Source organism: Lygodium microphyllum, chromosome 7 (assembly GCF_053477565.2).
Source record: "Lygodium microphyllum isolate KBCC chromosome 7, Lygodium_microphyllum_v1.1.10, whole genome shotgun sequence".
Taxonomy (NCBI): domain Eukaryota; kingdom Viridiplantae; phylum Streptophyta; class Polypodiopsida; order Schizaeales; family Lygodiaceae; genus Lygodium; species Lygodium microphyllum.
The window spans coordinates 88,341,369-88,363,822 of NC_141141.1; the positions used below are offsets into that span (position 1 = coordinate 88,341,369).

General features: G+C 43.9%; 1 protein-coding gene across 9 annotated transcripts in view; it reads right to left on the reverse strand.

Annotated features, from left to right (window-relative positions):
• Nucleotides 1-22,027, reverse strand: part of LOC148033672 (serine/arginine-rich splicing factor) — a 32,591-nt gene extending 10,564 nt beyond the window's left edge. For 8 of the 9 annotated variants that reach the window (XR_015691350.1, XR_015691349.1, XR_015691346.1 and 5 more), the window contains exon 1: nucleotides 21,134-22,027. Coding sequence is in view for 2 of the 9 variants with exons in the window: in XM_087681611.1 (XP_087537737.1) it covers nucleotides 21,134-21,862 (729 nt within the window). In the remaining 7 variants the exon portion in view is untranslated. The remainder of the gene's footprint in view (nucleotides 1-21,133) is intronic. The other variant, XM_087681610.1, reaches the window with a different exon arrangement.
• Between the last annotated feature and the right edge of the window lie 427 nt (nucleotides 22,028-22,454).

The window sequence follows — 22,454 nt, forward strand, 5'->3', positions numbered from 1 at the left end:
CTCCTTTGCAAGTAAACAAAGTGTAGTGACAAAACTCTGATAAGTATCAAGTAGACCAGTCAAGACCATAAATACAAGAGATGCATCCATAACAAGATGCTCCATAATGTCCTTGACATGTGTAATATAAGCATCCACAGAATCACCCTCAATCACGTACTCCATCTCAAGCTGCTTACACAAATAGGCTATACGAGCCTCATTATGCATCCGATATAACAAGGCAAGCTTATCTTAAGCATCCTTGGCCCTTGTGCACGACCAAATATGCAAGATAACCTATCTCTTGCATGAAAGTGCAATCAAAGCATGAGCTTAGGCATCATGCTTGTCCCATTTCAACTGATCTGCTTTGGGGGGTGCAAGAGGAGATGGACCTTAAGATCCACTGGTGATTGTAGATGAGCCAGAAGAAACCGTGACATTCTGTGTGACAACGCCTACATTCCTAACTTCTACACCACATACATAACCCCAAAGCTATTTGGCAACAAGTATATGCTTCATTATGTATACCCACATGGGATAATTAGTGTCACCTAATTTGTCGGAGTCCCCAAACATGTTGAGCAAATCATTTTACTCAGCCATTGCTTACTGAAACTCGCAATTTTTCGAAAATTTGATGGCATGGATAAAGAATTTTCAGCCAAAAGGACTCCAATGTGCGTGAATTTCAATGTAGAAGACATAATTGCCTCAATGTCAATGAATTTTGGGAAATTTTGCAAAAGCTGAAATTTAGTTGGTGAAAATTGGTGAAATTGGAGCTCAAATGTGAAATGCCCCAAATTTCAAGGCAAGACCGAGAAGTTTTTGAGTACCGAGTGCAAAATCCCCAAAATTCTTGTGAGATTTCGGTTTTCAAACAAAAGCCCAAAAAATTTTGAAAAAAATGTGGGGGAAATTTAGATTTGATACAAAATCCCCAAATTTTGTAATTCACAAGGGTACTATGCACGAATAGGAGCAATTTGAAAGGTCTAAATCTTGATTAAGGTTTGAGCGCTGAATATTTAATGAAAATTTTGTATCAGGCAGATGGCACCACGTGCACAGACTGAACAGTGAAAACAGCAATCAGCTGGCTGTCAGGCCAATGGGCGTCAAATTCGGCATGATGTTGGGCTTGTCAGCTGGCGTGTGACGTGACAGGTCTATCAGCTAGCTATTGACATGCATGGCAGGCTGGTCGAAGGAGATAGGTGTATGGCAACTAGTCGGGGCAGACAGGCGAGATGATACACAGGTCAAAGAACTATTGTCGGGCATGAGACTAAATAGGTCATTGGTCAAGATTTGATCGCAAGCAGACAAAATCGGGTTTGGAGAGGACACAACAAACGGATGGACTGGGTCTAGTGAGAACACAGCAAACCGTTGGACTAAGCGCACAGGTGGTGGTAGATATGATGGGACTGATGTAACCAGCCTTCCTCCTCAAATAGGGTGGTAAATAACTTGATTAAGCACTATTTACAGCAATTAACAAATTCACAAAACCGAAATGCACACTTTACCATATAATCTTGGACATTGGACACCCTGTCGGCCCCAAAACTAGCACCCCTTTCGGTATTTATTTAACTTAATTGAAGAAGAAGTCGATGTACAATGGGACTCTCCCAATCCCTTTCGGTATTCCAACTCCCCTTGCTGTCCAAAATGACAAACAAGTCTTCAATCTGATTTGCCCCTTCATTTCACATGGCTGCTGCTAAACACTACTTTCTACTGCAGATTAGGGTTTATAGCAAAGAAATCTAAAATTTCTCAACCTCTGGTGATCTCAATGCTACAATCTTCAGAGCAAGGCTGTAGAAAGGCTGAGAGATGAGAGAGAATGCTGAGGAGAGAGAAAATTCAAACTTTCTTCGCAAAGAGCTGAAGAAAGTCTATCATTTACTACTGTTGCCTTGTCTCAACAGCTTGTAGATGCAAAGAACTAAAGAAAATCAATCATTTACTGCTGCTGCCCTGTCTCAACAGCCTGTAGATACTGTCACCCGTTGTTGATTGGTCTTCTCCTGCCCTAGCTACCTCTGAAGATCCTCCAATCTGCAAATCAAACCAGCAGCATCTCCTCCCTCTCTCTTGTAGACCGAATACACTAAAAATGCCTCTCTCTAGCCTCTAAAGACGTTTTCCAATCTTGCATGGGCATTTTTGACAAGTGACAGTCTTCCCAAATGGTTTTTCCGACATTATCCATAATTAAATATTAATTTTCAATCTTTAAATACTGAAAATTAATCTAATAATTGTTTTGGTATCCTAAAAAATAATCTGCCTAGCCAATAATTAAATTGGCTAAGAAACTTTCATTCCCAAGTGTCTCTCCGCCATCTTTCACCATCAGATTAACATTAGATACCATTAAACACAACTTCCCTAGTATCATCAACTAACACTTATGGCCAAATGAATGATCTAGACCAACAACTAGCACCATATACCACCAAGTACCTGCATGACATAACTTACAGCAACTTTTGCCTTTGACATCCTGTGATTTCCTGGAGTCCCAAGCTCGTAAATTTACTCTAACCCCAATTGCACCTCACATATACAACATTTACTTAACCATGTGATTAAAAATTAATCCACATGTTAAGTGAGATTTCAAAAATATATGTCCTCATGACAACTAAAGCATGTTATTCAATAGGCTGAAAGAGCACCCAATATACGAGAGGATAGCCAAGCACAAGGCTCAATGAAAGCAATGGCAGTGCCAATGGCTAAGAAAAGATATGCTTTGATACCACTATTAGTTTAAGGTTCAACAACGCCTACATACACACATACTCACAGTGAACAAGTAAACAACAAGAGATAGGAGTGTTGGAAGGTCACATCCACTGTGTGAGAATGAATGAAAGTACACAACTTACTATAAATAAAGATGTCATCAAGAAAAATAATTATCCACTTTTCTAGATACAAGCGAAATAAATCATGAATGATTTGTTGAAAAGTTATGGGAGCATTGGTCAATCCAAAAGGTAGAATCAAAAACTAATAATGTCCATACCACGTTTGAAACGCAATTTTCATGAAATCCTTCAAAGATCTCTATATTTAATAGTACCTAAACCTTAGATCGATTTTGGTGAAATAGAAGACAACACAAAGCCAATCTATAAGATCATTCATCCCTGGCAATACATATTTATTCTTTATTGTCACCTTATTGAGACCCTTGTAATCAACACTAAAGCGCATCATACCATCCTTCTTTTAGACAATAAGAAGAGGTGCTCCCCATGGGGATTTACTCGACTCAATATAGCCCTTAGCCAAATAGTCCTAAGTTACCTAGCTATCTTATCCTCCTCTTTCGGACTAAACCTATAAGGATGCCAAGAGACGAAATTGTCAGAGTGCAGCGGTGCGGAAGCGTAGGACTGAGAGAGAGAGAGAGAACGCAGAGAGAGAAGAGAGATCAAGAGACAATGGAAGATGAAGATCTACTGTATAAAGTGTGCTGAATACAAAGATATGCAAATATATACACAGGCGCAGTGCGCTGGACTGCGTGTCTCCACCTCGACGATGCAACCTGCTGTTCACCTCGAAGTCCGCTGCAGTATGCACTGTCTCCTGTCTGAAATCTGCGAACAGAGACGGAATCTGCGCGTGTCACCGGTCTGTAATCTGCAAGCAGAGAAGTATGGGAGACTGCTGAAGATGTCGGCTATTTATAGCCAAAATCTGGACAAAACAGGGCGCCAGAAATACCCTGTCGGCTGCATTAAATGCAGCCGACTGCTTGCACAGGTCGGACTGCCACGTGGCAGTCCGATTGCACACTGTCCGACTGCACCTGCCTACCTGCCTGCCTGGCTGTGATCTCTAACACCCCCTCTCAGAGCCTGGGCAGGGCAGAAGCCTAAGGGATCTGGAATGTCTCCGAAGTAAAGCCTGGGGAAGAGCCTTCGTAAACAAATCCGCAAGATTGTCCTCCGTCTTGCAGTACTCCACAGTGATGGTCTCATCCAGAAGCTTCTCTCAGATGAAGTGGTACTGGATCTCGATGTGCTTCGTCCGGGCATGAAAAACAGGGTTCCGTGCCAAGGCAATGCAACTCTCATTGTCACATTGCAGCAAAGTAGGACGAGTCTCCTCCATCTCAAAAGACACCAAGAGCTCCTGTACATATCTCTGTTGAGAGATGAAGATCCCCCTCTGAGACTGATAAATCTCATGGCCCAAAAAGAAATGGAGTAGACCCAAGTCCGTCATCTCGAACGTCCGGTGTAAAGCTGACTTCGTCTCTTGGACCTGCTGTGCATCATCACCTGTGACAATCAAATCATCAACATATAAGACAAAAAGCACACAACCATCCTCGGAAGTGTGAACATAAAGCTGGGATCGGCCTTGGAACGCCGATATCCCAACTGAGACTGGAGGAACGAATCAATCTTCTCGTTCCATACACGCGGAGCTTGCTTGAGGCCATACAAGGCCTTCTTCAACCTATAGACTTTCCCATCTGAAGATCCAAAACCAGGAGGCTGCTCAACATAGATCTCCTCCTTCAAATCACCATTGAGGAAGACCGACTTCACATCCAACTGATAAACAGGCCATCTCCTATGGCCAGCCAAAGCAAGAACAGCTCTAATGGTCGCTATACGAGCTGTGGGGGCAAAAGTATCATGACAGTCAATCCCTGGGCGCTGTGCAAAACCTTTAGCAACAAGGCGAGCCTTGTGCTTATCCAAAGAACCGTCGCTAAGGTATTTGGTCTTGAAGACCCACTTGACGCCAATCACCTTCTTATTCGGGGGGCGGGGCACGAGTGACCAAGTGCCATTCCTCTCAATAGCCTCCAACTCGGCTTCCATAGCTTTCTTCCATGGTGCGGACTGTAAAGCCTCCTTCACGGAGGTGGGCTCGCGATCCTGCATAATACGGGTCATCAAACAATAGTTAGAGTAAACAAGCTCCGTAGAATGTGCCTGGTGCCGCCGTGACCGCTGCGGACCATCCTACGGTCCCCACTCCTCAGGAACCCCCTCGATCCCTGAATCACGGAGTGTGTCACGGGCCCATCGAGGAGGAGGCCGAACCTCCCCTCGTCTCTCTCCATCAGCAGAAGACTCTGGAATATCCACCGGTGGTAACTCCTCTGAGGTGACCGGTGGAACAGTAGACTCTGTGTCAGAAACAGAATCATAATCAAAAGGCACGGCCTCCAGTGGAACTGTAGAAGAAGCCCAACTCTCCCCTGGATCTCCAAGAACGGGATGCTCCTCACCCGTTAAGATAGCCGGAACCTCCACAAACCGCACATCGCGGCTAGTGTACACATCCCGCTTGACGGGATCAAACAGTCGATAGCCTTGGGACTGGGAGCTATAGCCAACAAATACCTGTTTTCGGGAAGCTGCTTCAAATTTATCACGGTGAGCCTTGGGAATGTGAACATAGGCATCACACCCAAAGACCCGGAAGTAAGAAACATCTGGCTTCGTCCCAAAATAAGCCTCAAACGGGGTCATCCCTTCCATGGCCGAAGTAGGGGATTGATTAAGGATGTGGACAGCAGTAGCCACAGCCTCGGCCCACATAACCTGAGGGGCCTGTCAGTGCTCCATCATGGTGCGCGCCATCTCGATCACACTGCGGTTCTTCCGTTCAAGAATGCCATTTTCTTGAGGAGTGTCGATATTGGCAAACTCCTGGTGAATTCCTTTATCTGCACAAAACCGAGCAAACTCATTAGAAACAAATTCACCGCCCTTGTCGGATCGCAAGGTCTTCAACTTCTGGCCCGATCGGTTCTCCTCAAAGAGAAACCAATCCTTGAAGTGTGAGAAAGCTTCTGACTTTAATGCCAAAAAGTAGGCCCATGTCATCCTGCTGTAGTCATCCACGATCAGCATGAAGTACGAGCTTCCACACAAGGACTCATTCCTCATAGGGCCACATAGATCCATAGATACAAGCTCCATCAGTGAAGTAGACCACCGCGAAGCTGTGTGGGGAATGGCATCCCTATGCTGCTTCCCCCGAATGCAGGAGACACATGGCTGCTGGATCACCACTATATCCGGCAACCCTCGAACAAGCTGTCCACGTGACGCCCTCCGAAGATAATCATAGTTCAGGTGACCAAACCGAGCATGCCATAGTTCTGACTGTGACTGAGAGGTAAGAAGAAGAGTAGAGAGGGCGGTGGAAGACTTCAGTTTATAAATGCCGTTCTCCTCATATCCAAATGAGAGAACCTTCCTCGATCCACGATCAAGGACTCGCACCGTAGTACTGTCAAACTCTACCAAAAGGCCAAGGGAGCAAATCTTATGAACTGAAAGGAGATGGTACCCTAAGCCTGGTACATGCAAAACCTCTGAGGTATGGGTACCACCTCATCCATCGGGAATAAGCTGCATCTTACCCCGACCTGCAATAGATACTGAAGAGCTGTCTCCAATGAGAATCTGCCCACGCGAGGGTCGCAATTGGGCAACACCATCTGATGAAGGAGTCATGTGCCGTGAGGCACCACTATCAACGATCCACTCTCGAGCCTGGGGAGCCGTCATCGCAGCATCAGAAGCATTCGGTGAAGCATCCTCAATGACAGCTAGATGAAGAAATGCAGCTGATGAGGGTGCAGCCACCGCTCCAGAATCCTTGGTGTCCTTCTTGTCTTTGTCAGGGCAATCCTTCTTCCAATGGCCAGTCTTTCCACAAATATGGCATGTGGAGTCTTTGTCCTTGTCCTTCTCCTTGTCCTTCTTGGACTTGTTATCCCCCTTCTTCTTCTTTTGGTCCTTCCCCTTCTTCTAAGAGACTTGACCTGTCAGCGCCTCCGACTTGGAAGCATTCTGTCCCTTTAACTGTTCCTCTTGGTCCAAGACCATAGGAACCAACTCTTCCCACCGAAGAGTGGACTCTCGCCCCGAAGCAATAAGGGCAGAGTAAAATGTACCGAATCGTGGCGGCAACTGGGACAAAATTGTGATCGCCGTATCTTCGGAGGAAATCGGCTTCCCCGCATTCTGAACCTGCATCTGAAGCTGCCTTAGCTTATTAATGTGCTCCCGCAGCGAAGAAGACTTGTTTACGGACAAGGTCCGCATCTGTACCTCCAAAGAAACCCGCTTCATAAGGGTCATCCGATTGTACATCTGATCAAGCTCCAGCCATATCTCCCGAGCCACCGTCAAGTGCTCGATGTGAGCGATCACAGTTGTAGTACATGATAGAAAGAGAAAGGAACGAATCCTGGCATTCAGTTTGTCCCAATGAGACTGAGCCTTGGCCAACTCCGCACAAGCATCAGAAGAGAGTTTGGACTCATCTCTTACCGAGGGCCGATCGATCTCCTCCTGTACCAGCTCCGCCAAATCATAGGACTCAAGGATGGCCAACATCATGACGCGCCAAATGCGGTAGTTGTCGCCGTCGAGCTTCTGATCTGCAGGAAGAGCCGGTAAGACAGGCACCTTCCGGTCCATAATCGATTGGAACTCCAAGTCAATCTCTGTAGACATCTTCACCTGTAATGCCTTCACAAACACAAAAGCAGCCCCCTCTGACTGGGAAAACTCAGCCTGCTAAGGCTCTTCCGCGTCCTGAACCTTCTTCACCCGCCCGCCGAAGGCGATGAAAAAGCAAAACCTGCACTTGTAGGCTGAAAACTCAAACTTCCTCCGTGTCAAACAGCAGTAAACAGCAGCAAATCCACCACCTGGACTCCTTTCCTGCGCGCCCACACTCGCTTCAGCCTTGTTCCAAGGCGCAGCCCTCCTGTCTGCCCTTAAACGCTAAAAACGCAAATTTGTGTCGCGATGGAAACTCCTCTTCAGGTTGATTCTGCGCTCAGTCAGCCCTCTAACACTGCTCTGATACCATGTCAGAGTGCAGCGGTGCGGAAGCGTAGGACTGAGAGAGAGAGAGAACGCAAAGAGAGAAGAGAGAGAAAGAGACAGTGGAAGATGAAGATCTGCTGTATAAAGTGTGCTGAATACAAAGATATGCAAATATATACACGGGCGCAGTGCGCTGGACTGCGTGTCTCCACCTCGACGATGCAACCTGCTGTTCACCTCGAAGTCCGCTGCAGTATGCATTGTCTCCAGTCTGAAATCTGCGAACAGAGACGGAATCTGCGCGTCTCACCGGTCTGTAATCTGCAAGCAGAGAAGTGTGGGAGACTGCTGAAGATGTCGGCTATTTATAGCCAAAATCTGGACAAAACAGGGCGCCAGAAATACCCTGTCGGCTGCATTAAATGCAGCCGACTGCTTGCACAGGTCGGACTGCCACGTGGCAGTCCGACTGTGCAGTCCGACTGCACACTGTCCAACTGCACCTGCCTGCCTGCCTGGCTGTGATCTCTAACAGAAATGGCTACTAGGCAATGTTTCAATCCTATGATCTAAGGCTCCATGAGACAACAAAAGTCTGTCAAGGTAGCTCAAACGAAAAAACAACAGCATACTCATGTAATATCGAATCCAAATACTCGCTTATATTTGAATTCATATTAAAATTATTAAAAGAAATGAAATTACATTGATAATTAAACAACTAAACTTTTTCAATGAAACAAACATAAGTATAATACTTGGATCAAAAAGACATTGAGTAAACTCCATTGCTGAAACCATATATATATATATATTATTTTTTGTGATCCCAGAGGATAAACACCCCTCTATCGCATGGAAACGACCATCAAGCTCAAAAGAAAGTACATGATTTTTATAATTATTATATAAGAAGTATTTTTCAAAGAACCATGACATACCAAGAATCATGAATGACATCTACATGGTCAAGGCTCATAAGTTGGAAATCAATGATCTAATAATATTGTTAGATCGAAAGATCCAAGTCTAACACCATCCAATCCCAACGATCCACCATAGGGCCCTCCACACATCGGACACGATAACTTGGTCAACAAGTACCGTGTGAAGTCGCAGACTTTGCATCAAGCAAGAAAAAATAGAATTATAAGTAGAATCACTATCAAGTAAAACAGTAACGTCTTGGCCATTTTTACACCCTATGACCTTTCAAAGATCGCGTGGGCCAAAGCCAGTTTTATTAATGAGACTACCATTGTTATTGCTAGCATTAATAAAGCATTCTTCAAATAAAATTTCAAAAGAAATATATGGAGCCTCAAAAGTATTTATCGAAGTCTTGAAAGTGAACTTCACCTTTTTATTCTGGGGACACTTGCGATCACTGTTGGGAATAGACTCACCGTGCCTTTTACGGTATTAGGATATGCACGCACCCTTACACTTATACTTTATATATATATTGTTAAAACCTAAAGTGATTCATCAAGACATTATACCAAAAACCTGGAGTGTCATACTCTCACTCTTTCTCCTCACTCTCTCACTCTCAACTTTGCACTAAACATGATCTGCACTCTATCTCGATCCTTGCACACTTGCCATCAAATTGGTATTAAAGATAGCTCAGATGTGCATGCATCTCAAGACAGTAAACAAACGTGAGCAGATCAAGCAAGTCGGGCAGGTCGATGTGTCCAAGCAAACTCGACTGGCAAGCAACACACTGGCTGCAACAACAAAATGCTGTGACAGCTAGTAGACAACAGAACCGATAGGGCTAGGCACAGTCAATAGATGACAAGAAAGCTACAACAAGTCAACGCTGCTCTGTCAGGAAAGCGGTAGTCAGACAGGCAGGTGATAATCAGGTGGACAGGCGCAAAGTGGACATGACGATGGCACAGCTGGTCAATGTCATCACGGCCCTAAGTCAACAAGCAACCTTTGTCATTTTTTTAAATTTCCTACAATTTTTTCTTCTCCCAACTATCGAGTGTTCACATGCATAAGCACAATGTGCAATCTTGGTCCAAAAAATTGAAGCTTTTTTCGGATTTGGAGACTGTGATGCAAAATAAGATAATCTAACCCAAAAATTGCAAAATTCGATGCACATTTGTCCAAGAAATTTTGAGGCTTTTCACATTTTAGTGAATTTTTTCAATTTTGCTAAATTTGTGCACACCGGACTCAAGAAAATTGTAGCTTTTGCAAAATTTCATCAATTTGTGCAAGAATTGCCTGGTATATGCACTTGAGTACATGTATTGATGCAATCTCGATAGATTTCCTTTTGAAAATTTGGAGCTTTTAACCAAAATTGTCAAATTTGTACCCGTAAATGCTTTTGGAGCAAAAATTGCTGTCAAATTTCAGGGATTTCACATGTAATTGGCGCCTTGGCCTCTAAATGTGGCTGTAATTAGTTGTGGAATGCAGTAGCACGCACTCTGATTCTAAAAATCAATTTGTAGATCTGAAAGTTCTACAATTTTTTTATTTTAACTACTCATTGGTACTTGCATTTGGGCTTGCATTTTGGTGACTTTGGAGTCAATTTAGTGCTGCAAATTATGGCTGGAAATAGTGACGACAGCAATCTTTTGCATATCAAGAAGCTTGAGGGTGCACATAATTTTGCAATATGGCAAAGACAGTGCTACAACATCTTGGTGCAGAAAAAACAGGTGAATCCCATCATAACGAAGGGAATAAAACCAGCAGATATAGAACAAGAAGAGTGGGATGATTTGGATGAGCTTGCAGACTCTACCATTGAACTATCAGTGCCAGACAACTTACTCTTTAACATTGAGAAGCTGAATTCAGCATATGCAATGTGGCAAAGACTTGAAGAATTGTATGCTCAGAAAGTGCAGCCAGCAAGGTTTATTGGCTGAAAATTTTGATGGGCTTTCGCATGAAGGAAGGTACAGCCAAGTCTGTACATTTGAACAAGTTCAACTCAATTTTCAATTAGTTGATTGCTTTGAATTTCCATATTCATGATGCGTTCAAAGCTACTTTCTTGCTATGCACTTGGCCTGAAAGTTGGGATACTTTCAGGACAGCCTTGAGTAACTCAAATGCTCAGCTGTTATATTCTAATGTGGAGATTTTTTTGCTGATGAGGGAACTCGGCAGGCCCAAAAATTCAGCAAACAAGTCTTCTAATGCATTGCACACTGGGGGCAAATTTCAGCAAAAGGGCAGTTCTGAAAATAGAGCACACAGCAAGTCTCGTGGCAAAAATATGGAGTGTCATCATTGTGGCAAGAAAGAACACCACAAACAAGATTGTTTTCAATTGAAGAAAGAGAAAGGCAAAAGCAAAAACACTAAAGACAACAAGACTGAGAAAAAGGACAGCCAACCTGTAAAGAATAGTAGTGTGAAGATAGAAGAGGTAAATGTAGTCACTCATGAGAGTGACAGTGACGGTGATGTACTTCTTGCTTCTTTGAGTGCACATGCATTGATTGCAAATTCTGAGGATGACTTGCACACTTGGATACTTGATTCAAGTGCATCGTTTCATGTTACACCACATCATGAGTGGTTTTCTGACTACAATGGTGGTGCACGTGGTGGTGTCCACTTGAGGAATAACTATGCATGTAAAATTGCACTGGCAATGTGAAATTGGAATTTCAACATGGCTCCGTGTTTGTAAAATTGCACTGGCAATGTGAAATTGGAATTTCAACATGGCTCCGTGTTTGTTTTGCATGATGTGAGGCATGTACCTCAGCTCAAGAAGAGCTTGATAAGCATAGGGCAGCTAGATGATAAAGGCTATCACACCACCTTCGAGGATGGCAAATGGAAATTTTGTAAGGGCTCTCACATTGTTGCCAAGGGCTGTAAAAGTGATACTTTGTATCCCTTACATGTATCTAGCGTGCGTGACTATGTAGTCGCCATAACCGAGCAGCCAAGTGTTTCTTTGTGGCATAGCTGATTGGGACACAGGAGTCAAACTCGAAGGAAAGTGCTTTCTCACTTGGGTTATTTGCAGTCTTTGAGATATGCTGATTTTGAACAACATGATCATTGTATTTATGATAAGCATACTCAAACATCACATAAAAAATCTCTTTCTCTAAAGCCTTCACCCTTAGAGTTCGTACATTCAAATGTACATCAAATGCCAAGGTTATCTCTAGGGGAAAAGAAGTATTTTCTTACTTTTGATGATGATGCCACACGCAAAGTATGGGTTTATCCAATCTGTCGTAAAGACGAGGCCTTGGATAAATTTAAAAAATTCCTAGCACTTGCTGAAAATCAAACTAGCAAGACATTAAGTGTCTTCGCTCTAACAATGGTAGGAAATATGTGTCCAAAGCCTTCCAGGACTTTTGTGACAACAAAGGGATTAAAAAGGAGCTCATTCCCCCTCACAATCCACCCCAAAATGGTGTTGCATAGCGTATGAATGGGACCATTCAAGTCAAGGTCCGTACAATGTTGTCCCATGTTGCTTTACCTCATGGATTTTAGACAGAGGTTGCCATGACAGTCGTGCACTTGCTTAATCGATCACCAAACAGATCTTTTTTTTCTATTGAGAGGGGGGAGGGAGGGATGCACCTGCGCTTGTTACTCACTCAACACAGCACAGAAAGGTAACACGATATGTGAGAGCAAGGTATACTCTTGTATTATTCAATCAAAGAAACGATACAATATAGGCACTTCCTAGGACTGCACCCTTACGAGGCCACACATAAGAGGGTTCACCACTGGGTATAGGGAATCACACACAGAGTGGAAACCAAGTAGGGCTCCGAGTCACTACTACTCCCTGTATAGGTGTTTCCGATGATAACGCCATGGTATAGCTACAAAGCCCTTACACTCACCCCCGCTTGCTGGATTGCTGTCCTCAGCAATCTAAGGATAGCGTTTCTTTGACTCATCCAAGGTCTTAACACAATGCAAATTTTACTGTTAATCCTTTTGGGGCCTTAAACAATTTCAATCCATGTTTGGCTGCGCACTCCGGTGTGATAAAGTTGTGAGTGGCCCCTATGTCCACCATAATTGCTTGATCCCTTCGCTCACTCTTCCTTTGATATATAGGTGGTGGACTGTTGCTACCCGAGCCACCATGCATTGGGGTCGCACACTAACCATCCCCACTCTTGGGTGGTCCATGCTTTCATCACTTCCACTTGGGATTTCTTGGATGCGCGGTGGTTGCCGTTCCTCTCCTCCATACGCACTAGTGGCGTTCACCCTCAACCCGCTTGATGAGGCTGTGTCTTCCATGGAGCATCTGTTTTGATAGCATGGTCCCCCGCATTTGAAACATTTGATCCCCGTGGTTGGGCCTTGGTGACTCCACCATGATGTGTTTGATCCCGTGGGACCATATGGCACACTTGGAGTCGGCCTATAGTGGTTGTTTCCCCATCTACCAACTGCTCCTCTTGGTACTAATGCAGATTGTGACGCGGCTGGTGTTATGCTAGAGGTCTAGTTCCGCGTCTCCGTAAACAGGCCTCTAAGAGCATTGGGTCTCGGGGTCCATGAATTGTTGTTGAGGTTGGTGTTGAATCTATTCTGGTTCCCCTGGGCTGTCCTCCTGCCTTTCCAATCCACTAGTCTTTCAACCATTCTCATGGCCTCGGCTAAGTTGGTTGGTCTCTACGTCTCTTTTGGCCCATTCTTTCATTCCAAATAAGAATCCATGCAATTTGGTATCAGTGTCCATGTTGGGTAGTTGCAGCATGATTTGCCTATATTTGCTGACGTACTCCTCCATCTTTCCTTGCATTTTCTTGAGGTTTCTCCATTCATCTCTAACTTTGAATTTTTCCATCTTTGGAATGAAGTAATCTTTGAGTTCCTCTTGGAGTTTTTCCCATGAAAAGATGGTGTATCCCTGCTCCTGTTCCAACAAGTACCAACTAGCAACGTCCTCCTTCAAGTAGATGGCTGCCACCTCTATCTTCCTATCTTCGATGATCCTGGCATATTTCAAGTATCTATCCACCTCTACAATCCACTTCTTTAGAACCAACCCATCTCTCTCTCCTTTGTACTTGGCACGTTGGGGCATCTTGAATTTTCCGTAGTGGTCTTCTGAGCTATCACTATCTTCCTCTTCTCTATGATTGTATTTCTTGTCCTCCTCCTTACTTCCGGCTTCTACTACCTTCTCCTTGTCTTTTCTTGTATCTTGTGCCCTCCTAGAAGTCTCCTCTCTCCCTAATCTATCCATCTCCTCTTGTATTTTCTGCCTTTTCTCCTCTTCTTGTTGTAACACCCATTCTCTATAGCCCTGATCCACTTCTAATTTTCTTCTCCTTTCTTATTCCTCTTTATTCATCTGCATGTTTCTCCAAATCAACTCTAGCATGCCTGACATACCCTCCAACTGCCTCTCCAATCCGGTTACCTTCTCCTCTTGGGCTACTCTCCATTCTTGCCCTCTACCCTTCTTCCTCTCTTCCATTGTTGGAATGGGTACATTCTCTTTGTTGTCCTCCATATGGTCGGTGGGGATGGTCGACGAGGGGAAATCGTATCACATCTTCAGATGGTGAATGGTGTTGGGGTCGCCATGCCGGGGTGTCACACCGGGGTTGACGCAACGAGGGTCGACGCGACAGGGATCGACGCGACGTGGGTCGTTTCTCATTCTCTTTGGGGCACTGAATCTTCTCTCCTACTTCCGTGAACACTCCACTCCGAGCAAGAGTTGCTCTGATACCAAGTGTGATGCACCTGCACTCGTTACTCACTCAACACGGCACAGAAAGGTAACACGATAGGTGAGAGCAAGGTATACTCTTGTATTATTTAATCAAAGAAACAGTACAACATAGGCACATTCCAAGACTACACCCTCATGACGCCGCACATAAGAGAGTTCACCACTGGGTATAGGGAATAACACGCAGAGTGGAAACCAAGCAGGGCTCAGAGTCACTACTATACCCTATTTAGGTGTTTCCGGTGATAACACCATGGTATAGCTACAAAGCCCTTACAGGGAGGGGAGGGGGCGGCGTGTGTCATGTCCCTCAAGAAGCGCGATTGGGCAAGCCACCTTCGTATGCTCACTTGAGAGTGTTTGGCTAAGAGGCATTTATGCACATTCGCAAGGAAGAACGCAGCAAACTTGAGCCAAAGTCCTGTAAATGTATTTTCCTAGGATATGGTGATGAAGGTGAAATGGGGTATCGATTATGGGATCCCGAGAAACAAAAAATAGTACGCAACAATGATGTTATCTTCCGGGAAGATCACATGCACAAACAGCCCAAAAGACAGACAAGGTCAGAAGGGTTGTATTCCAGGAGAATACATGGATAGGACAGCAAAGGATGCCTGCTAGACAACAACAATGTCCCTGAAAATGCAAGGAATAATGGTAAAATTGACCACCAAGATATTGCCCATGATGTACCACAAATTCAACAAGAAAAGATGCCTTTGGAACAACCAGAACCAGCTATACAGCATGCTGAACTTGCAAAACAGCAAGCTGTTAATGCAGATTTGCAGGCTGAACAGCCAGCAAATCTTGACCATTGGGTCCATAGATCGACCAAAGTGCAAAGACAACCAGATAGGTTTGTTCCTGGTGTCAATTATGTGGCTGATTATGTCATGTTGATAGATTGTCGTGTTCCATATCTTTAGTTGCAACCAAGCTCAAAATGGTTTGTAAAGTAGTTATTTTGACTATAGGAGAAAAGATTTCATCAAAATCAATTCCATGCTCTTGCTTGTATACTTTAGCAACTAGTCGTGCCTTGTACTTTGGCAAAGAACTAGGAGTGATTTTCATTTTGTAAACCCATTTACATGGTAGTATTTTTTGCCCTTTAAGCAAATGCACCAAATCTCAAGTGCCATTCTGGTAGTCTAGCGGCAATCCAAAAAGATGTCACATACAAAGTAGCGCTTGAGGATCATCCAAGGTCTTCATATTACACAATAAATCTCTGAATTCTTGCAAGCATGCATCAAAGCTTTTCTTCCCCATATCAAGCTTAAATAAAATTCAAAAAGTTTCAATCCGATCATCGATCACAAAACGTTTCCGAAAAATGGATTGAAAATCAATCCAAGTTGCCAACTTAGGGCATAAGCCCGCCCACGAAGCATACGACATGCCTTGTAACATTATTTTATATTTGCCCAATGCGCAAGGCATCATCGAACTAATACAAATCAAAATACATTATCCATAAATTCAACATAAAATTCGACATTTCTCTCACCACAACATGACTAATTCTCTCACCACCATAATGAATGTGCTCAATAGGGCCTTGAATCCTATAAATAAGACTTGGCTGCCCTAACCCGAAGTGCTCTTCGCGTGTTCACAGTAAGTCACTTCATGACCACTGTGACCAATGCTACCAATACCCACCGAGATGTCTAAAGACAACATTCTCTAACTATTGTCTACTATGAAAACCAGAGTACTATAGCACTTGCCGATAATCCAATCATCACACCATTGATGCAACATGTTAGAGTCTACTTCCACTTTTCCAAAGAGCAAGTTGAGCTAGCACCATCCACCTACAGTTTGTGTCTGTATCATGCAATTTTGCAAATACATTGACCAAAGCAATCAATCACCCGATTCTTTAGTACTTGCTACCTAGAATCCGCGTGGATACAACATCCCCTATTGCTTCAGACCAACAAGGAGAAGTAATTCCCTCTGGATTCCTTCCACATTGAGAGGGAGCGGCCTTCTTCTCTTGACGATGACAAAATTTTGATTTATTTTTGCTTTAGCCACATTTATTGTTTGTATATTGTATCATTATCCACATCCCCTAGATGATTATGATTGTAAAAAGGTACTTGGGAAAATGAACAATTCCTCTACAAGGGCATTGTCCAAGCAGCACCCCTGCTGATCTACATTGTCTCATGTATAACTCTAGTGCATTGAAATTCTGTTCTTGCAAACATGCATCTATGTGCATTTATCCCTTTTCAATCTTTTGGAGTGGTCGACTTTGGATCCATTATATTCGCAGCAACTCACATGGCAGTCTCCTAGGGCAATCTTCATTGTTTGCTTTGCTTGCTTAGCTTGTCTAGCTTACTTCCACCTATCTTTATGCTTCACCACATATCCTCCATAGATTTCTTCTTCACTGATACCCAATGGTGGTTGGAATAGCTTGTTTGTTTTATAAGGTGTTTGGGTCTTGTCACGAGTGGAGTAGCAATGGAAGCATAAACATGTGTTGTAATAAACTTTTGAACACAAGATAAAAGAGAAAGGAAAAAAGGAACACTAAAGAACACAATACAGATGAGAACTCAAATGTATGCTCGGGAAATGGAATCCATATATCCAACACAAGACAGTCGCATACAACAGTGAGTCACTGGTTGAGTGGGCATTGGCACTGGCTCCTCTCTCCGTGGAATCTCCACACGTGATGGCAGATGAGTGATAGTGAGGAGGAGCCTAAATATATAGGCTGAAAAAGAAGCATAAAATGCTGGTCAGCTAGCATTTAATGCTGGTCGGCCAATCATAAATGCTACAAATGACCATAAAATGGAAAAAATAAAAAATGCCTAAATATCCTAAATAATGTGCCTAGCCTCTACATGCACAGACTCACACGAGCTAACATATCGATTAACACCCTCTCTCAAATCATGGGTGATCTAATACAATACAATGGTACAATGAGGATGAATCAAAAACCATACAACATAGAACCACCAAGTAAAACCATGGATACCCAAGTAGTGGGTAATCAAGCCACCACCAAGGTGCCTCGAAGAGAACCTAATGTCAATGTCGAACGTGCCAACTCGTGAAAATAGAGAAGATCATAGAATATCTCTGTGTTTCTCCCTATGTCTCTCAGTAGCATACATGACTATCCTATCAAAAACGCCTCTGGAACATACATGACCATGGATTCCCCGCCTTTGGCCGGATTGCCAAAGTGTCCTCTCATGTGAGCTCAAGACTATGAGCCAAGCCCGATCTCTATCAAATAAACAACCCATCATGAACCTAGATGTCAACCCTAGCTCCACGATTTGAACCTGCCAGACTTTAATTCATGCCTCAGGAAAGTCCCTCTTTCGATCATGTGCATCTGTATAGATGTATAGATAAGGCATGGCTGCCCCATCTCACCACCCTCTCACACTCCCTCTCTAGCATTGGAGAGTCATGGGGGGTGCCGTCATCACCACCACTAGAAAGCAGCTGAGGAAAGGGCCATCAAGCCCTTCCCGTGGTTCGAAGAAGTTGATCCTTTCCGCACCTTGGACTGCTCCTTGGTCGGAGAATGGGAGGCTCAATCTGAGACAGATGATAACTCGTCACCACAGAAGTCCACATCCTGCTTCGTCTTCTTCTCCTTCTTCCTGAAACCGCTAACTCTTTGCAGTCCTTCCGTAAATAACCTTTCTTTCCGCAGTGACAACACTGGGTCTTTGACTTCCTCTTCTTCGAACCCCTCTCTAAAGCTGCAAGAGCCTCACTAGAACCTAATAAAAGCCTCCCTTGTAACCGCAATGATGCCTCATGCTTAAGCAGCATAGAGGTCATATATGTAAAACTGACAAGAGTCGATAATGTATGCACCCTCAAAGCATTCGCCACTCCATCAAACACCGGAGGGAGCTTGGAGAGTACGAGTCCAATAAGATAAGCCTCTGGAAGGGCAGACTACATTTGCTGAAGCTGGTCTTGGATTTGGGTCACATGAAGTAGAAAAGACTGAATAGTATCTTTGGCCTCAAACAAAATTTATTGGAGCTGTCCATAAAGAGTAACTAACCTCATGGTGAGAGGAACCGCATACATCAGCTACAACTTTGTCCATACTTCAAAAAATGACCTGTAGGAGATAACTGCCGGTAGGACTTCTTTGGAAATACACCGAAGCAAGGCCAAGTAAGCACGTGCATCGTCTAAATCCCATGTAAGCACCGCTTCCTCATGGTTGTCTCGATCAAAATCAGCTGAAACAGGAGAAGGCCATTGAGGACGTTTAATAGCCCCACAAACCATGTACCATAACCGCTTCTGTATAAACCGAGCCTTCATCATAGCACTGTAAGATAATCAGGTCCATGTAACTTATCATCAGTGGACGTACACGAAGGAGCCATTTGTAGAGAATTTAGAAGAGGAGTAGAGAAAATAAGGTATTTGGAGAGGAAACATAGCCAAACCACAAGCACAAACTGCAAAAAATGAGAGTTCACATGCAATATTCACCAAAATCTAACCAAAACAAGAAGAAATCTGTTGTGAAAAGTCAAATAATCAGCCAGAAACTACATGAAACAGCAAAAACGGCCTAGTAATGCAGTCGTCCAACTAGAAGAAGATGCAAAGACACCAAAACGCAGGTTGGAACTGACACGCAAGCAGTAGAGGGGTTGAGCAGGTAGTACAGATGCTAATGTCAGCAAAAAACGCAAGAAAAACAGGTCACCTGGTTGGAGCTGCAGTCGCCTGGTCAGCAATGGTCAAAACAGTCCTGAAATCAGCAAAGAAAACACAGCAAGAGCATAGAACATGAAATCTATACCATGTCAAAAGAAGAGCAGCAATGAAAGCATAAACATGTGCTGCAATAAACTGCTAAACACAAAACAAAAGAGAAAGGAAAGAAGAAACACTGAAGAACACAATATATATGAGAACTCAGATGTATGCTCGGGCAATGAAATCCATATATCCAACACGAGAGAATCGCATACAACAATGATTCATTGGCTGCATGGGCACCAGCACTTGCTCCTCTCTCCACCAAGTCTCCACACGTGTGGTGGTAGATGAGTGACTAAGTTAGGAGAAGGAGCCTAAATATATAGGCTGAAAAAGAAGCATAAAATGCTGGTCGGCCAGTCATAAATGCTACAAATGATCATAAAATGGCACAAATAAAAATGCCTAAATATCCTAAATAATGTGCTAGCCTCTAGAGGCATGCATAAACTCACACAAGCTGCATATCGGCTAACAGGTCTAACCATTCCTTTATTCTTCCCAAAAATGACATAAATTGCTCAATAGAACAAAAACTCGTTAAAATCCCTCATTTAAAGAATGATCAATTCAAAAATAATCAAAAGCCTCTTTTTTATTTAAAGCAAAGTCCATTATGGTTCCATTTGCCTTTGCGGGTCCTAGTAGGCCACTAGCAAGCACCCTTTGCCCAATGCATTAGCCTCTCTAGGATGATCACTTAGACTACTTTGGTAAGATTACCATCGCCTCTATAGTCTTGGTAGATCAATAGGCAACTAGCATGCACCCTTTGCTCGATACCCTAGCTACTTTGGGATGGGATGCCTTAGAGTATAAGTAAATAAAATTGGGCTTGGGCTAGTCCAGTCCCTTTCTCGTTCTAACTTTAGGCCTAAGAGGGGATGTTAAGTTAAAAATACATTAGCTTCTTTAAACAGCCCCAAAACGTAATGAATTAAACCTTCTATTTTGAAAAAATGTGTTCCCGAAGAGAGTGTTTGTGCCCTGTAAGCACAAACCCTATTGGAAGGACTCAAACTTTCTATAAATAGGCATGCTGCCCTCCATCTAGTCTCAATCTCATTTTTGCAGCTTGCAGGTGCTAGAGCTTTGCTATCCACACCCCATTCGCAGAGAATATCTGAATTAGAGATGTCCATCACTCTCATCTACCATCAAGCGCTTGCTTTTTTCAGCCTTCCATGGAAGATTTACACTTTTCAGCCCTCCTTCCATTGCTGGTCATCAAGTCGGCTGCTGTCTTCTCCCAGAACCCTACGTTTACTGCTGCACGTTGCCTGAAACCTTGCATTTTACCTCATCCAGCTGTCATCTACAGCTAGCAACCACCCAACTGCTGTGTTTTCATCATTCTGCTGCCACCCAGCCTGGTTACCACCTCCTAGAGCTGCATTTTGCTGATTGGGACCATTGCCAATTGCCACGTCATTATCAGTCTATGCGTTTGTTATATGATTGTGTTGTGATTTCTGTGATAGAGCATTTCTTTACACTGAAACCACGTGAAGAGTCCAAGTAAAAGAGTGTGACACAGGGGATAAGGGTGCAAATTAATTTCTGATCATTGATACTTTAAAAAGTTACATTGCAACTATCTAAATTAATGACAAAAACTACTGATTTTGACCACTTTCTGCAATTCGCCAAAAGACCAATTACCTGTTCGAAACCATCTACAAAATCTTAAGAGCTAAAAAACATAATTAAGCACACAACAAAGTAATATAAAGCTCAGTTCTAATTTATGGTATCAAGGGATCCAAACAAAATAATTTACCATGTCATCAAAGCCTGGTATGAGTTTGGAATAGTCACAAGTTGCAGGTTTCTTCAATTTGGGCTTCTCTTTAGACAAAGGTTTCGCTCTTTCAGGTCCTTTACCCTCGCTACCTTTGTACTTCTGGTCTGCTGATTGAGATTCGCCTGTGTTAGGCTCCCGTCGTGACTTACAGTGCTGGGCTGAACTACGTGGACTTCGTGATGCACTCCTGGATTGTCTTGAAGATCGCCTCCCACTCCTCCTGTCATCCCTGCTGCGCTTTCTAGGAGAGATACTCCTGCTGCGAGAGCGCCCTCGGCGACCTCTCCTTCTCCTCGTCTGGTAGGAATCATCGGAGCTGCTATGCCTATGATCTCTGCTGCGGCTGCGTGACCTGCCGTGACGATGCCTATATCTCTGCTCGTGTTCTCTTCTGTCATTTGCCCGGTCCCGACTTCTGGACCTGTGATGCTCCCTTGGGCCATGGTTAGAGTCATCCACATCGCAGCGCTTGTTCAGTTTGTCCCTGACTGAGGCAATCCTGTCCTCTCTCTCCATCGCTGCAACGCTGTCGGCATGGTTGTCTCCTTTGACAAAGCTGACAAAGGCGAGGTTTTGGGAGCCCTTGGAAGGAGCTGCGTCTGGTGATGAGCCGGCACCATAGCCGAGACCTTGCTTGAACCTGGCAGCACCGCCCCCCTTTCTCACAATATCGTCGTAATACGCGGCTGCTTTCTCTTCCTCCATGGACACATGCAACTAACCTTGCATGGTTAGTCTTTGAGAGAGGTATCTCAATTGTAGCAGATTAGCGCTGCGCGAGGTGCAAGATTAATCTTTGGTAGAGGTTGAGAGCTCCTCCGCCCGCCCCCCCTCAGCACTAGCGTAAGCACGGGTTATGAATGCGCATGTAAGGCCGCTTACACACAAGCCTGGACAGGCAATTTGTCATGGAAAAAGGAAGGGGCGTTCACCTAACGTGTAGACAAGAGATTGGATAATTTTTGGTTGGGGATACTCTCTGAGTCTCACCTAGGGGTAAAGTGTGCCCCCAATCCACTAGATTACAACCACCTTAATTTCAAAAGTAGACAATAGCTAATAGGAATTGAAACCTTAACCAATGTGGTGAAAATTTAGGGCCCTAACACAGTGGGCCAACCACAATTTGTTATCCAGTGTAGGTCGGTTACACACTGGGCCAAAAGCATTACCCACTCTCAATCCAATCCAACGTTTTGCTTACACACTGGACGCAGCTAAATCAGATAACAAATTGTGGTTGACTCACTTCTTAGGGCCTTAAACTTTCACCTCATTCATCAAGGGTTCAATTCTT